Below are 16,628 nucleotides of genomic sequence, written 5' to 3'. Positions count from 1 at the left end.
GTACAATTTGATGGATAACTTACTTCGAAATCATGAGTTAAGCAGATATTTAAGTATTTATTTGGAATTTGACCAAAAAAGTTACATAATATAATATTTGTTGCAATATTGGACACCATTTTTTCCCCCTGTCAAACTAGAAAAAAAAACCTTTATTAAGAAAATAAGAAAGTAAGGAAAGAAAATATAAGGTATTGACACATTATTTCCAGGCTTTTGCTGGCCATTTAAAATGACGTGGAGGGCCAGATCTGGCCTTCTGTTTGACACCTGGTAACTATTTCATGAAAAGGGCCCGCAGCTTCAAGAGCCTAAGGGTCGGACATCAGAAAGTGGCTGTTTCGTTAGAAAGTGCCTCCGCAGGTTATATTTCTTTGAGACTGCGTTTACTTAATCGCGAAGTAAACACATCGGCTTTCACACTGCACTGTCAATAAATTAATTATTCTGCCCTCCCTACTAGTTTCCAGCATGTGCAGCTAGTTAACAGAATGAAGAAAAAGAAGCTCTAGTTTTTGTTGAGGATTGATGTTCCTTTTTTTGAATGATTTTTCTTCCTTAGTTTTATTTCTTTACACTTCTTCCTTCATTTAGGTTTGTAAACATAAAATAAACATAACAAAAGTACAACGTCCATTGTGTATTTTATAGGGATGTTGATAAATGCTTTAAAATGTAATATCGGAAATTATCGGTATCGTTTTTTTATTATCGGTATCGTTTTTTTTGTGTTTTTTTTTATTAAATTAACATAAAAAACACAAGATACACTTACAATTAGTGCACCAACCCAAAAAACCTTCCTCCCCCATTTACACTCATTCACACAAAAGGGTTGTTTCTTTCTGTTATTAATATTCTGGTTCCTACATTATATATCAATATATATCAATACAGTCTGCAAGGGATACAGTCCGTAAGCACACATGATTGTGCGTGCTGCTGGTCCACTAATAGTACTAACCTTCAACAGTTGATTTTACTAATTTTCCTTAATTACTAGTTTCTATGTAACTGTTTTTATATTGTTTTACTTTCTTTTTTATTCAAGAAAATGTTTTTAATTTATTTATCTTATTTAATGAATTTTTTAAAAAGTACCTTATCTTCACCATACCTGGTTGTCCAAATTAGGCATAATAATGTGTTAATTCCACGACTGCATATATCGGTTTATTTCGGTATCGGTTGATATCGGTATCGGTAATTAAAGAGTTGGACAATATCGGAATATCGGATATTGGCAAAAAGCCATTATCGGACATCCCTAGTATTTTACATAAATAAAATAGGTTTATTGTTAATGTAGTCACACAAAAAACTACAAATGTTTTTCCATATAGAAATTACACAACATTCACACACCAAACATTGTATGTGACTTATCACTATTACCGTTGTTGCCCTCTACTGGTCAAATTTAGCACTACATGTATTAAACAAGGTTTGATCATTAGTCTCAGACAAAAAACAACAACTTGTTTTATTTTATTTTGCCTATTTATGGCCAAAGATACATAGAATATGCTTAGAAAAAAAAAAAAGTTTTAAAAGGTGCCAAATCGCTACGTTTCAAGCGGTGCCGGTACTAAAACGTGCCCGTAAAGGAGCACATAGAAATGTAGTCCAAAAACAAAGCACTTGTGAATTTTGCAACATGCAAGTTTCGAGAATAGTAATTTAAATACTAAAGTAATATAAATACATTTATAACAAAGTAGTACATTCACCAATATGAAGTAAAAACCAACAAATTATTACAGCAAAACTAGCAGCAATAAAATATTTTTTTTAAATTTTTTTATAAGATTTGACCGTACTTTAAGTGCATACGTCTACACCATTCAGGCAAAACTCATATTTAATACATGCGATAATGTCAATATTAGACAAGGATATTTGCTACTTAACCCTACATGCAAAAGTCATTAAAATTAAGTTTGTGTAAAGACCTGCTGTGTTGTAATTTTGATACTCAGAATTCCGATGTCCGTGAATGCACCTCGCCGTAAGTGTGATTGGTGCATATTTAATGAGGAAGTGTTGTGTTGCTGGTGCGGAGAGCAATGGAGAAAGGTTTGTTGGACCAGAGCACTTCTGTTGGCCTATTAAGGTTCAGCAATATATAATGTTTAAAAAGTGTGTCAGACTCTGTGTGCCTGTGTCAACACGCTGCATTATTTAAACCAGGAGTGTCCAAAGTGCGGCCTGGGGGTCATTTGCGACCCGCAAACCGAGTTTTGCATACTGTCGGAAAAAAAAAAAATAACAGTAAAAATGTCTTAGTCACCTATAATACAACATTTTGTCATGTATATAACATATGTTTTTAATTTTTTTTAATTAAAAAAAATACTTGTTGAAAAAATTAGAAGCTCCCGAAATAATGAAATAAAAAATATAAACAAAGTTTAGTGTGTTAATTAAACAATTAAAATAATACTAACTTATGAATTAATTAATTTAACAATAACAAACACTATTAAATGTTTATTAATATTAATGTGAACATTAATATTTTCGCACAGGCAGAATTTTTGCACAAATTAAGTTATGCAGTTAAAAAAAATGTTATTAAAAAAATAAAAATAAAATATTATCAATATTTTATTGTATTCTTATAGGTAAAAAAACAACACTGAAAATGTAAGAAAAAAGAGCAAACACATTTCAAAATTAATGAGAAAAAAATGAAATGTTCTAATAGTGTTCAATAATGATAATTATAATAATGATTATATTTATAATTATAATAATGATTATAATAATACTATATATAGTCACATACAACACAGAGCTGAAACAAAGGTTTGTCTTTACACACACACACACACACACGCACACGCACACATTAGTGTTACAACAATACCAATATTTTGGTAGCGGTACTAAAATGATTGCATTATTGAGTTTATTTGAACAAAAAAATCTTAGGGTACATTAAACATATGTTTCTTATTGCAGTTAAGTCCTTAAATAAAATAGTGAACATACAAGACAACTTGTCTTTTATTAGTAAGTAAACAAACAAAGGCTCCTAATTAGTCTGCTGACATATGCAGTAACATATTGTGTCATTTTCCATTCTATTATTTTGTCAACATTATTAAGGACAAGTGGTAGAAAATTTATTATTAATGTACTTGTTCATTTACTGTTAATATCTGCTTACTTTCTCTTTTAACATGTTCTATCTACACTTCTGTTAAAATGTAATAATCACTTATTCTTATGTTGTTTGATACTTTACATTCGTTCTGGATGATATCACCTATTTAGGTATCAATCCGATACCAAGTAGTTACAGGATCATACGTTGGTTCTATTCAAATGTGTCCAGGGACATATTTCCTGAGTTTATAAACATAAAATACATTTAAAAAACCCGAAATAAGATGTTGTGATGCCAAAAAACATTCTAGCTTTATCCCACAAATTTGACAGCAACAAGTGAACAAACTCGTCCTGTACGCACTGTAGCATATTCTACGCCGGCTAATGGCCCTCCACAGTGCGAAGCCACGTGACCTCTATTCGTGACTTTTATTCTTTGGCTTTTAACACTACGTGAGTTGTGTGGTCCTCTGTGGTCTTCTATGTTTTTAAAATTGTTATTTTTTATTTATTGTTTTAATTGGTTTTACCCTTTAAAATAGTTTTTAATCATATTCATTTTTATATTGGTTTTATATTTATTTATTTTTTTGGTTTTTATTGTTATTATTTTATTCATTATTGGTGGAGCTAAGGATAATATTTTAATATTGTTTTTAATAATGTTGTACAGCTCTTTGGAAACATTTCTGTTGTTTAAATGTGCTATATAAATAAAGTGGATTGGATTGGATTATCGCAGCGGCCTGCAATATATATCGCGATACAGATCTTAGGCTGTATCGTCCTTCCCTTGTTAGCGACATATCTCCCATAGCCGTGCCAGTGATCTACTTAAGCGCCCTGCAGGAATTATAACTGGAAAACACTTTTACGTGACCAAGCTTAGTGTAAATGATAGTTTTCCTGATTGCACTTAACGATACGTCCGTGCAGCGGACAGTTGCGACGCGTTCACGTCTAAGCCGACCGTTTTTAATCCCATCAGTGCACGACAACGAAGCGTAATGGATCTGGCCCGGTCAGCGAATCGGAAATGAGACTAACGTGTGCTAATACTTGACTTCAGTGGAACGCGGCGGCGCCACGGAGCGTGACTCCTCGCTGGGGAACGCCACAACATAATTTTGACGGCCGGCGGGTTGTGACAAGAGGACCTTTACGGGGTCGATCTGCAAACACTTGAGAGCACAGCCAGTAACGTCACGATGGCGCTGATGTTTAACAAGAGCGCTTTGTCTTTGTCGCGACCTTTCGGATCATTTACTTTGCAGCTGGGGCTGAAATTGGACCTTCTCGGCTCCGGCAGCCGGGCACCAATGAGTTCCTCACCTGGGATTAGCTCGGCGAGTCCAACTTTGCAACACTTTCCGAGTGCTTTCATGAGACCCTCCAGACCCGTGCCGCGCCCGCTCCTAATCGTTTCCCGATATCAAGCGGCGAGCATGGCATCCATTATGAATGAGGGCGAGCGGGCGTCATGAGACATCGCGCTAACGCCGACACACGCCAAGGAGTCGGCTTTTTGCTTTCTCCGCTTGAGAGGAAGAGCGGGACTTCATAGAGAATATTTATGACCCCGCCATCGCTGAAAACCACAAAGAGGTTTCATTTGTCAGATGATCAGAAGGCAAACTGGAAGGAAAACTAAAGCGCAGCATTTTTGTCAAGATCTCATGCATGAGTAGGTGATGTCCAGCTACAGCACAGGAGTCAAACTCAGGGCCCCCGGGGGCCACATCTGGCCCGCCACATCGTTTTATATATGCCATTGAAAACCTGTCAATAAAGTACTTTATTTCTTCTTACTTAAAGTATTTATTTAAATGTTGACAGAAAAAAATACATGTACTAAATACAGTTCAATATGTTTTAACGTTTATATTATCTGATAATTTAAAACAATTCATATTGTTAAAATATAAATAACTACTTAAATATCTGCTTGACTTATGATTTTAAAGTTATCCATCAAATTGTGCACTGATTACTGATTACGCAGTCGCCAGAATTTTACCGTAAAAAAAGTGGTATTGTTTTTCCATGTACAGTAATACACTGTAAAACTGTAGATTTTACAGTAAATAAAACAAGCAGCTCAGTTGCCGAAATGTTACCGGAAAAAAACGGGCTATCTTACACTGTGAAAACAACAACTGTAGATTTTTTTTGTAAAAAAAACTGGCAGCTCATTCACCAGGATTTCACCGTAAAAATAAGTGGTATTGTTTTTCCATGTAGAGTAATATACTGTAAAACTGTAGATTTGACCGTAAATACAACAAGCAGCTCAGTCACCAGAATTTTACCATAAAAAATAAGTTGTATTTTTTTTCCATGTACAGTAATATACTGTACAAACAACAACTGTAGATTTTAGAGTAAATAAAAGAAGCAGCTCAGTCACCAGAATTTTACCGTTAAAAAAAATGGTATTGTTTTTCCATGTACAGTAATATATTGTAAAACTTTAGATTTTACAGTCAATAAAACAAGAAGCTCAGTTGCTGGAATGTTACCGGAAAAAAACGGGCTATCTTACACTGTGAAAACAACAACTGTAGATTTTTTAGTAAAAAAACTGGCAGCTCAGTCACCAGAAAATTACCGTAAAAAGTGGTATTGTTTTTCGATGTACATTAATACACTGTAAAACTGTCAATTTTACAGTAAATAAAACAAGTAGCTCAGTTGCCAGAATGTTACCGTAAAAAAACTGGGCTATCTTACACTATGAAAACAACAACAGTAGATTTTTTTAGTAAAAAAACTGGCAGCTCAGTCACCAGAAAATTACCGTAAAAGTGGTATTGTTTTTCCATGTACAGTAATATACTGTACAAACAACTGTAGATTCTGCAGTAAATAAAAGAAGCAGCTCAATCACCAGAATTTTAGCGTAAAAAAAAAAGTGGTATTGTTTTTCCATGTACAGTAATATACTGTAAAACCGTAGATTTTACAGTAAATAAAACAAGCAGCACAGTAGCTGGAATGTTACCGAAAAAAACGGGGCTATCTTACACTGGGAAAACAATAACTGTAGATTTTTTTTTGTAAAAAAAACTGGCAGCTCAGTCACCAGGATTTCACCGTAAAAATAAGTGGTATTGTTTTTCCATGTACAGTAATATACTGTAAAACCGTAGATTTTACAGTAAATAAAACAAGCAGCACAGTTGCTGGAATGTTACCGAAAAAAAACGGGGCTATCTTACACTGGGAAAACAATAACTGTAGATTTTTTTTTGTAAAAAAAACTGGCAGCTCAGTCACCAGGATTTCACTGTAAAAATAAGTGGTATTGTTTTTCCATGTACAGTAATATACTGTAAAACTGTAGATTTGACAGTAAATAAAACAAGCAGCTGAGTCACCAGAATTTTACCATAAAAAAAAGTGGTATTGTTTTTCGATGTACAGTAATACACTGTAAAACTGTAGATTTTACAGTAAATAAAACAAGCAGCTCAGTTGCCGGAATGTTACCGGAAAAAAACGGGGCTATCTTACACTGTGAAAACAACAACTGTAGATATTTTTAGTAAAAAAAACTGGCAGCTCAGTCACCAGGATTTTACCGTAAAAATAAGTGGTATTGTTTTGCCATGTACAGTAATATACTGTAAAACTTTAGATTTTACAGTAAATAAAACAAGCAGCTCAGTCACCAGAATTTTACCATAAAAATAAGGGGTATTGTTTTTCCATGTACAGTAATATACTGTACAAACAACAACTGTAGATTCAACAGTAAATAAAAGAAGCAGCTCAGTCACCAGAATTTTACCGTAAAAAAAGTGGTATCGTTTTTCCATGTACAGTAATATACTGTAAAACTTTAGATTTTACAGTCAATAAAACAAGAAGCTCAGTTGCTGGAATGTTACCGGAAAAAACGGGGCTATCTTACACTGTGAAAACAACAACTGTAGATTTTTTTGTAAAAAACTGGCAGCTCAGTCACCAGAAAATTACCGTAAAAAGTGGTATTGTTATTTCCATGTACATTGATGCACTGTAAAACTGTAAATTTTACAGTAAATAAAACAAGCAGCTCAGTCACCAGAAAATTACCGTAAAAAGTGGTATTGTTTTTCCATGTACATTCATGCACTGTAAAAGTGTCAATTTTACAGTAAATAAAAGAAGCAGCTCAGTTGCCAGAATGTTACCGTAAAAAAACTGGGCTATCTTACACTATGAAAACAACAACTGTAGATTTTTTTGTAAAAAAAGGCAGCTCAGTCACCAGAATTTTACCGTAAAAAAAGTGGTATTGTTTTTCCATGTACAGTAATATACTGTACAAACAACAACTGTAGATTTTACAGTAAATAAAACAAACAGCTCACTTGCCAGAATTTACCGTAAAAAAAAAACTGGGATATATCTTACACTGTGAAAACAACTGTAGATTTAAAAACTAACAAACTGGCAGCTCAGTCACGAGAATGTTACCGTAAAAAGAAGTGGTATTGTTTTTCTATGTACAGTAATATACTGTACAAACAACTATAGATTTTACAGTAAATACAACAAGCAGCTCAGTCACCAGAATTTTACCGTAAAAAAAGTGGTATTCTTTTTCCATGTACAGTAATATACTGTACAACTGTAGATTTTACAGTAAATAAAAGAAACAGCACAGTCACCAGAATTCTACCGTAAAAAAAAAGTGGTATTGTTTTTCCATGTACAGTAATATACTGTAAAACTGTAGATTTTACAATAAATAAAAGAAGCAGCACAGTCACCAGAATTTTACCTTAAAAAAAAAGTGGTATTGTTTTTCCCATGTGCAGTAATAAACTGTACAAACAACAATGGAAGTCCTATGTATCTCCTACATGCATTACAATGCAGTGTTTGTCTTTGTTTCCATTATTATATTGTGCCAATCGATAACGATGTATTCCAAACGGGACTTCATTTTTTGTGTAAAGACGAAAATTGCTAACCACAACACAAGGTCTAATCTTGGCGATATTGTATTTTCACAGCGACAATAAAGGTGACCAACTTTTGGCAGAGCAACTTTTTGATCAACTTCATCTTCAACTCCTGCCTCATCAATAAAATCTCTCCACAATGGTGAGACTTTGGCTTGTCAATGTCAAAAGTCAGAACTTTTTACGTATACACGCTAACTCAGCACTAGTCCAGCGTAGCAGATGCCATACATCCAGAGGTGGGTAGACTAGCCAAAAATTGTACTCAAGTCACTTTAGAGTACGATGAATCAAGTAAAAGTAAAAAGTAGTCATCAAAATAATTACTTAAGAGTAAGTAAGTATTCCGTGAAAAAACTACTCAAATATTGAGTAACTTGTGAGTAACTTCTGATGTATTTAGTAGCTATTTTTGAATCGTTCTTGGACTACAACCTTAGTTGGTGTAAGACATAACGATCAAATACAATTGACTGCAGCATGTTCTCTCTAATTGGAATCGGAATTCTTGTAGGTGAAATGTGAACATTTTTACTGACACAAACGCAGAGGAGGGTTGTAATGAGCTACATTTACTCCGTTACATTTACTTAATTTTTTTGATAAATTGTGCATGTCAGACGTGACTCTGCAGCAGATATCGGGGGCGGTGCCTCTAGATTGGCAGACTGGGGTGGTGGTTCCTCTCTTTAAGGAGAGGAATCTCCTCAGCCTTCCCGGTAAGGTCTATTCAGATGCACTGGAGAGGAGGCTATGCTGGATAGTCAAACCTCAAATTCAGGAGGAGCAGTGTGGTTTTCGTCCTGGTCGTGGATCTGTGGACCCGCTCTATACGGCGGGGTTCTTGAGGTGGCATGGTAGTTTGCCCAACCAGTCTACATTTTCTTTGTGGACTTGGAGAAGGCCTGTGACCGTGTCCCTTGGTAAGTCCTGTGGTAAGTGCTAGGATGGGGTAATCAGACCGTCTGATTGTGGCGGTCCGCTCCCTGTATGATCTGTGTCAGAGCTTGGTCCGCATTACCGGCAATAAGTCAGATCCATTCCAAGTGAGGGTTGGACTCCGGATCCGGTTTGGTGGCTCTACAATTTGGTGTCTGCTTTTTGCAGATGATGTGGTCCTGATGGGTTCATCTAGCCAGGATCTTCAGATCTCACTGGATCTGTTCGCAGCCGAGTGTGAAGCGACTGTGATGAGAATCAGCACATCCAAGTCCGAGTCCTTGGTTCTTGCCCGGAAAAGGGTGGAGTACCATCGCCAGGTTGGGGAGGAGACCTTGCTCCAAGTGGAGGAGTTCAAGTACCTCGGAGTCTTGTTCACAAGTGAGGGAAGAGTGGATCGTGAGATCGACATGCAGATCGGTGCGGTATCTGTAGTGATGCGGACCCTGCATTGGTCCGTCGTGGTGAAGAAAGAAGCTGAGCCGGAAGGCAAAGCTCTCAATTAACTGATCGATCTACGTTCCTACCCTCACCTATGGTCATGAGCTTTGGGTTATGACCGAAAGGACAAGATCACGAGTACAAGCGGCCGAAATGAGTTTCCTTCATCGGGTAGAGGGGCTCTCCCTTAGAGATAGGGTAAGAAGCTCCGTCATTCAGGAAGAGCTCAAAGTAAAGCCGCTGCTCCTCCATATCGAGAGGAGCCAGATGAGGTGACGTCTCCCCGGGGAGGTGTTTAGGGCACATTCGACCGGTAGGAGGCCACGAGGAAGACCCAGGACACGTTGGGGAGACTATGTCTCCCGGCTGACCTGGGAATGCGTCGGGATCCCCCGGGAGGAGCTGGACGAAGTGACTGGGGGGAGGGAAGTATGGGCTTCCCTGCTTAGGCGCCCCCGCAACCTGACCTCGGATAAGCAGAAAAAGATGGATGGATAGATGGATGGATGTACTAGTCAGAGTAGTTTTTTTTCAACATACTTTTACTTGAGTATTTTTGTAAAGAAGAAACATTATTTTTTACTCCGTTACATTGAGTTTCATTCCAATCGTTACATTTATTTATATCATAATTTGTAATCTAGGCTTTGCGAATACAAATTCATTTGTCAGGGACTGTCACTGACTCTGTTTGACCAATCCAACGTAAGCTTTAGTGACGTACTTGACTCCATCCCAATAACCAAACGGAGCCTGGCATTCTCCCTGGCAAGGAATAACGTCTGACAAAGCAGCAAAACATTCTTCAATAATTACTTTTAAACTAGTAAAAATAACTTTTACATCTTGTGCTGTCATCTGTGTCAGTCGAAATGTTCACATTTCATCTTACAGGAGTTCTACTTTTAACTAGAGAAAACATGCTGCAGTTAATTGTAAACGATGTTTATGTCTTACACACACCAACTACGGTTGAAGTCGAATAACCATTAAAACATAGTTACTAAATAAATCAGAAGTTACTCAATTCTTATATAATAATTATTATTTTGACAATTGCTTTTTACCTTTACATGAGTCATATTTTTCTAAAGTAACATCCATCCATCCATCCATCTTCTTCCGCTTATCCGAGGTCGGGTCGCGGGGGCAGCAGCCTAAGCAGGGAAGCCCAGACTTCCTTCTCCCCAGCCACTTCGTCCAGCTCCTCCCGGGGGATCCCGAGGCGTTCCCAGGCCAGCCGGGAGACATAGTCTTCCCAACGTGTCCTGGGTCTTCCTCGTGGCCTCCTACCGGTCGGACATGCCCTAAACACCTCCTTAGGGAGGCGCTCGGGTGGCATCCTGACCAGATGCCCGAACCACCTCATCTGGCTCCTCTCGATGCGGAGGAGCAGCGGCTTTACTTTGAGCTCCCCCCGGATGACAGAGCTTCTCACCCTATCTCTAAGGGAGAGCCCCGCCACCCGGCGGAGGAAACTCATTTCGGCCGCTTGTACCCGTGATCTTGTCCTTTCGGTCAAAACCCAAAGCTCATGACCATAGGTGAGGATGGGAACGTAGATCGACCGGTAAATTGAGAGCTTTGCCTTCCGACTCAGCTCCTTCTTCACCACAACGGATCGATACAGCGTCCGCATTACTGAAGACGCCGCACCGATCCGCCTGTCGATCTCACGATCCACTCTTCCCTCACTCGTGAACAAGACTCCGAGGTACTTGAACTCCTCCACTTGGGGCAAGATCTCCTCCCCAACCCGGAGATGGCACTCCACCCTTTTCCGGGCGAGAACCATGGACTCGGACTTGGAGGTGCTGATTCTCATCCCAGTCGCTTCACACTCAGCTGCGAACCGATCCAGTGAGAGCTGAAGATCCTGGCCAGATGAAGCCATCAGGACCAAATCATCTGCAAAAAGCAGAGACCTAATCCTGCAGCCACCAAACCGGATCCCCTCAACGCCTTGACTGCGCCTAGAAATTCTGTCCATAAAAGTTATGAACAGAATCGGTGACAAAGGGCAGCCTTGGCGGAGTCCAACCCTCACCGGAAACGTGTCCGACTTACTGCCGGCAATGCGAACCAAGCTCTGACACTGATCATACAGGGAGCGGACCGCCACAATCAGACAGTCCGAAACCCCATACTCTCTGAGCACTCCCCACAGGACTTCCCGAGGGACACGGTCGAATGCCTTCTCCAAGTCCACAAAGCACATGTAGACTGGTTGGGCAAACTCCCATGCACCCTCAAGGACCCTGCCGAGAGTATAGAGCTGGTCCACAGTTCCACGACCAGGACGAAAACCACACTGTTCCTCCTGAATCCGAGGTTCGACTATCCGGCGTAGCCTCCTCTCCAGTACACCTGAATAGACCTTACCGGGAAGGCTGAGGAGTGTGATCCCACGATAGTTAGAACACACCCTCCGGTTCCCCTTTTTAAAGAGAGGAACCACCACCCCGGTCTGCCAATCCAGAGGTACTGCCCCCGATGTCCACGCGATGCTGCAGAGTCTTGTCAACCAAGACAGCCCTACAGCATCCAGAGCCTTAAGGAACTCCGGGCGGATCTCATCCACCCCCGGGGCCTTGCCACCGAGGAGCTTTTTAACTACCTCAGCAACCTCAGCCCCAGAAATAGGAGAGCCCACCACAGATTCCTCAGGCACTGCTTCCTCATAGGAAGACGTGTTGGTGGGATTGAGGAGGTCTTCGAAGTATTCCCTCCACCGATCCACAACTTCCGCAGTCGAGGTCAGCAGAACACCATCCGCACCATACACAGTGTTGGTAGTGCACTGCTTCCCCTTCCTGAGGCGGTGGATGGTGGTCCAGAATCGCTTCGAAGCCGTCCGGAAGTCGTTTTCCATGGCTTCCCCGAACTCCTCCCATGTCCGAGTTTTTGCCTCCGCGACCGCTGAAGCCGCACACCGCTTGGCCTGTCGGTACCTGTCCGCTGCCTCAGGAGTCCCATGAGCCAAAAGAACCCGATAGGACTCCTTCTTCAGCTTGACGGCATCCCTCACCGCCGGTGTCCACCAACGGGTTCTAGGATTACCGCCACGACAGGCAACAACTACCTTGCGGCCACAGCTCCAATCAGCCGCCTCGACAATAGAGGTGCGGAACATGGTCCACTCGGACTCAATGTCCAGCACCTCCCTCGTGACATGTTCAAAGTTCTTCCGGAGGTGGGAATTGAAACTCTCTCTGACAGGAGACTCTGCCAGACGTTCCCAGCAAACCCTCACAATGCGTTTGGGCCTGCCAGGTCTGTCCGGCATCCTCCCCCACCATCGCAGCCAACTCACCACCAGGTGGTGATCGGTAGAAAGCTCCGCCCCTCTCTTCACCCGAGTGTCCAAAACATGAGGCCGCAAATCCGATGACACAACTACAAAGTCGATCATAGAACTGCGGCCTAGGGTGTCCTGGTGCCAAGTGCACATATGGACACCCTTATGCTTGAACATGGTGTTCGTTATGGACAATCCGTGACGGGCACAAAAGTCCAATAACAAAACACCACTTGGGTTCAGATCCGGGCGGCCATTCTTCCCAATCACGCCTCTCCAGGTTTCACTGTCGTTGCCAATATGAGCGTTGAAGTCCCCCAGTAGAACGAGGGAATCACCCGGGGGAGCACTCTCAAGTACTCCCTCGAGTGAATCCAAAAAGGGTGGGTACTCTGAGCTGCTGTTTGGCGCGTAAGCGCAAACAACAGTCAGGACCCGTCCCCCCACCCGAAGGCGGAGGGAAGCTACCCTCTCGTCCACCGGGTTGAACTCCAACATGCAGGCTCTGAGCCGGGGGGCAACAAGAATTGCCACCCCAGCCCGTCGCCTCTCACTGCTGGCAACGCCAGAGTGGAAGAGAGTCCAGCCCCTCTCGAGAGAACTGGTTCCAGAGCCCTTGCTGTGCGTCGAGGTGAGTCCGACTATATCCAACCGGAACTTCTCTACCTCGCGCACTAGCTCAGGCTCCTTCCCCCCCAGCGAGGTGACGTTCCACGTCCCAAGAGCTAGCTTCTGTAGCCGAGGATCGGACCGCCAAGTGCCCTGCCTTCGGCTACCGCCCAGCTCACATTGCACCCGACCTCTATGGCCCCTGCTATGGGTGGTGAGCCCATTGGAGGGGCTAAAGTAAAGTAAATGGTAAATGGGTTATACTTGTATAGCGCTTTTCTACCTTCAAGCTACTCAAAGCGCTTTGACACTATTTCCACATTCACCCATTCACACACACATTCATACACTGATGGTGGGAGCTGCCATGCAAGGCCCTAACCACCATCAGGAGCAAGGGTGAAGTGTCTTGCTCAAGGACACAATGGACGTGACTAGAATGTCATACACTGCACAAATGTCAGTGTATGATATAAACATTATTTTTACTAGTTTAAAAGTAATCATTGAAGATTTTTTTGCTGCCTTGCCTGGCATCATGTCACTTTTTAGAGTCAGTACTTTTCTATGCACTAAATGAGTCTGATTTGTCAAATAATTCATTTTTTAAAATTTTCCCAGCTAAGTGTGAAGTTCTCGTTTCCATGCTTTATCTCTAAAGTGACTGTTGGCCATGCGCAGTGGACTTCTCGTACACTAGGGGGCGACTGTGGTCATTTCAGCTTGTTTAGCTTTGTGGAAATGTAAATTTAGTAGAAGGAGAGAATGCTACAAGCTAATAAGCTAGCACTAGTAACTTTTTAGCTCCGGGTCTAACAGATAAGTCCAACTTTCCACTGCTATTTGGTGTTTTAATGTGTTTAAATGACACTTGTGTTTATTATGAACGTCAAAAACATACAAAAAGATCACTATATCAGAGTCAACTGTTTTACGAGGTTACTGTTCACCAGTTCTCTCAAACAGCCTGGATGTGGTGGCGTCATGTCACGTGATTAAAGTGTCTTCTTTGGCAACATTCTGACACTTATTAAAAACAAGTAGTATTGTACACTTTAAACATACTGACCTATTTCAGCCTCTATAGCTGTACTTTGTACTTGTTATTCCTAGCCAGGTAGGATGCCAGGTTAAGTGTCATTGGTGGAATGGTTTCAAAATCCACTATTGCTTACATTGGATTGGTGAAACATGTGACAGTGCCTGCCGTAAGAAGGCTCGCTGACAAATTAATATTTGCAAGCCCTAATAAATAGATTATAATTAATTACAATGTAAATAAATTTAATGATCGGAATGAAGCGCAATGTAACGGAGTAAAAGTAAGTACAGTATATTGCATTAAAACTACTCTGACAAGTACAATTTATCCAAAAAGTTAATTAAGTAAATGTAACGGATGAATGTAGCACCTTACTACTCACTTCTGGGTATATCATGAATTGATTAAGGTTGAAAAACGTATTCGGGTGTTACCATTTAGTGGTCAATTGTACGGAATATGAACTGTACTTTGCAATCTACTAATAAAAGTCTCAATCAATCAATCAATCAATCACATAAATGTAACATTAAGCAGGACAACGCAAATGTTAGCAACACTAGCATAGCTATGTAAGCTACACGCTAACATTAAACTCACATTTTTACAGCAAAAATCGTTAGTTTATTTGCTAAAAATAACAACAACAAAAATTGTCTGTTGCTGAATGACAAATAATAGGTAGAGTTCCTAGCTTTATTTTAAGATGTGTAGCAAAGCCTTGCTTTAAGAATATAGGCATCTTTAATGCTGTATATGTTGAAAACTACGTTAAATAAGTTAATGTAATGTTACTGATACACAAACAAAATCAGGTTTTTGCACAAATAAGCCATTAAAAGATGCAAAAGTAGTCTTAATTAGCTTCAAGCTGGTTCAACCCTTGAGTGGTGTTCGGGTCTGTGGGACCCGTTTTAATTTTTTATTAAAAGAAAAATGATACAATTAATTAATTTTTTAAAATGAGATTCACTGACTTTGGCTCATTTTCTGTGAAGAAAATATATAAGAATACATATTTAATGACCACACACCATACACTCCCCCTACACATTTCTATTACATATAAGATGTCCGGGTCCACTGGACCCGGGGCTAATAGAAGTGTGGAAATGAATGTTCTGTGTACCACACACACACACACACACACACACACACACACACACACACACACACACACACACACACACACACACACACACACACACACACACACACACAGCAGGCCTAGACAGGAGGAGGACAGAGTGTAGGTACACAGAACATCAGAGGGTCAATTGTGCGAGAAAATGAGAGCAGACAGTGTTGACAAACAATGTTGCAACCTTGTGTGGGAACCGCAGGTGCAGAAATACAAAAAAAGAATCCCTGTGGGATGCAGAAACTGGCAGAGAAATTTTCCGTGCAACGTTCATATTGTTGTTACTCTAGCCAGCGTTTGTGGGTCTGATGGACCCGTTGCATTTCGTGGATTTTAATGCCTCACAATCAAACACTTTATGTTAAAATACTGAACAGATGTGTATTGGGATAAGGTAAACATCTGTTCAGTATTTTAACATAAAAGTGTTTGATTGTAACAACAATTTGAACATTACACAAGGGTTAAGATAGTGTGACATCCCTAAAGTGAATTTTGCCTTTCAGAATGTCATTATTGATTTATGTTCATGTGTGAGAACTCAAAGACGTCCGTTTAGTTTCAACAAAGGTCACATTAGTAGCAACGGCGTCAAAGCGGCAGCATCAGTACCTGTGTAGCCCAAAGAGTTGTCATCCTCATGCTCGGTGGTGGGAGCCGTCGTGGGACCCTCTCCGACCCCGTCCTGCGCCACTCCCGTCTCTGTCAACAATAACAGCACAGGGACTGAGAACCGGGGCGCACTCGCGTCGTCCCCGCCGCATCCCCGATGGAGGCCCAGAGCAAGCGCGCAGAGAAGAGCCCGGCTCCATCTTTGGGGACCCATGATGCACGCCGTGACACGCGACAATACCCCCCAAATTATCACCCAATCAGGACGCGAGAGGACTCGGAGGACGATGCGTCTCAGCAGGAGGTTGTGGCTGTGTGGAGACCGTCATCTCCGAGTGTGGCAATAAGTGGCGAGCACATGGGCAGGACATGGCGAAGGGAAGCGGGGGGGTTCTGACTGACACATGATTGACACATGCAAATACAACCATGCGCCGTTAATTGCTAATCATCTCCGACTTTTGTGTCCTCTTCATGGTG

The 16,628-nt window shown here is 40.8% G+C and overlaps 1 protein-coding gene across 1 annotated transcript in view; it reads right to left on the bottom strand.

The window, feature by feature from the left end:
* Window positions 1-16,628, bottom strand: part of robo1 (roundabout, axon guidance receptor, homolog 1 (Drosophila)) — a 697,256-nt gene that overhangs the window by 399,443 nt on the left and 281,185 nt on the right. Inside the window, exon 3 of the mRNA XM_061972616.1 lies at window positions 16,149-16,238. Coding sequence (XP_061828600.1) covers window positions 16,149-16,238 — 90 coding nt within the window. The remainder of the gene's footprint in view (window positions 1-16,148; window positions 16,239-16,628) is intronic.

The sequence above is a fragment of the Nerophis lumbriciformis genome, linkage group LG17, assembly GCF_033978685.3.
Source record: "Nerophis lumbriciformis linkage group LG17, RoL_Nlum_v2.1, whole genome shotgun sequence".
NCBI classification, from domain to species: Eukaryota; Metazoa; Chordata; class Actinopteri; order Syngnathiformes; family Syngnathidae; genus Nerophis; species Nerophis lumbriciformis.
This window is presented reverse-complemented; position numbering and strand designations above follow the sequence as displayed.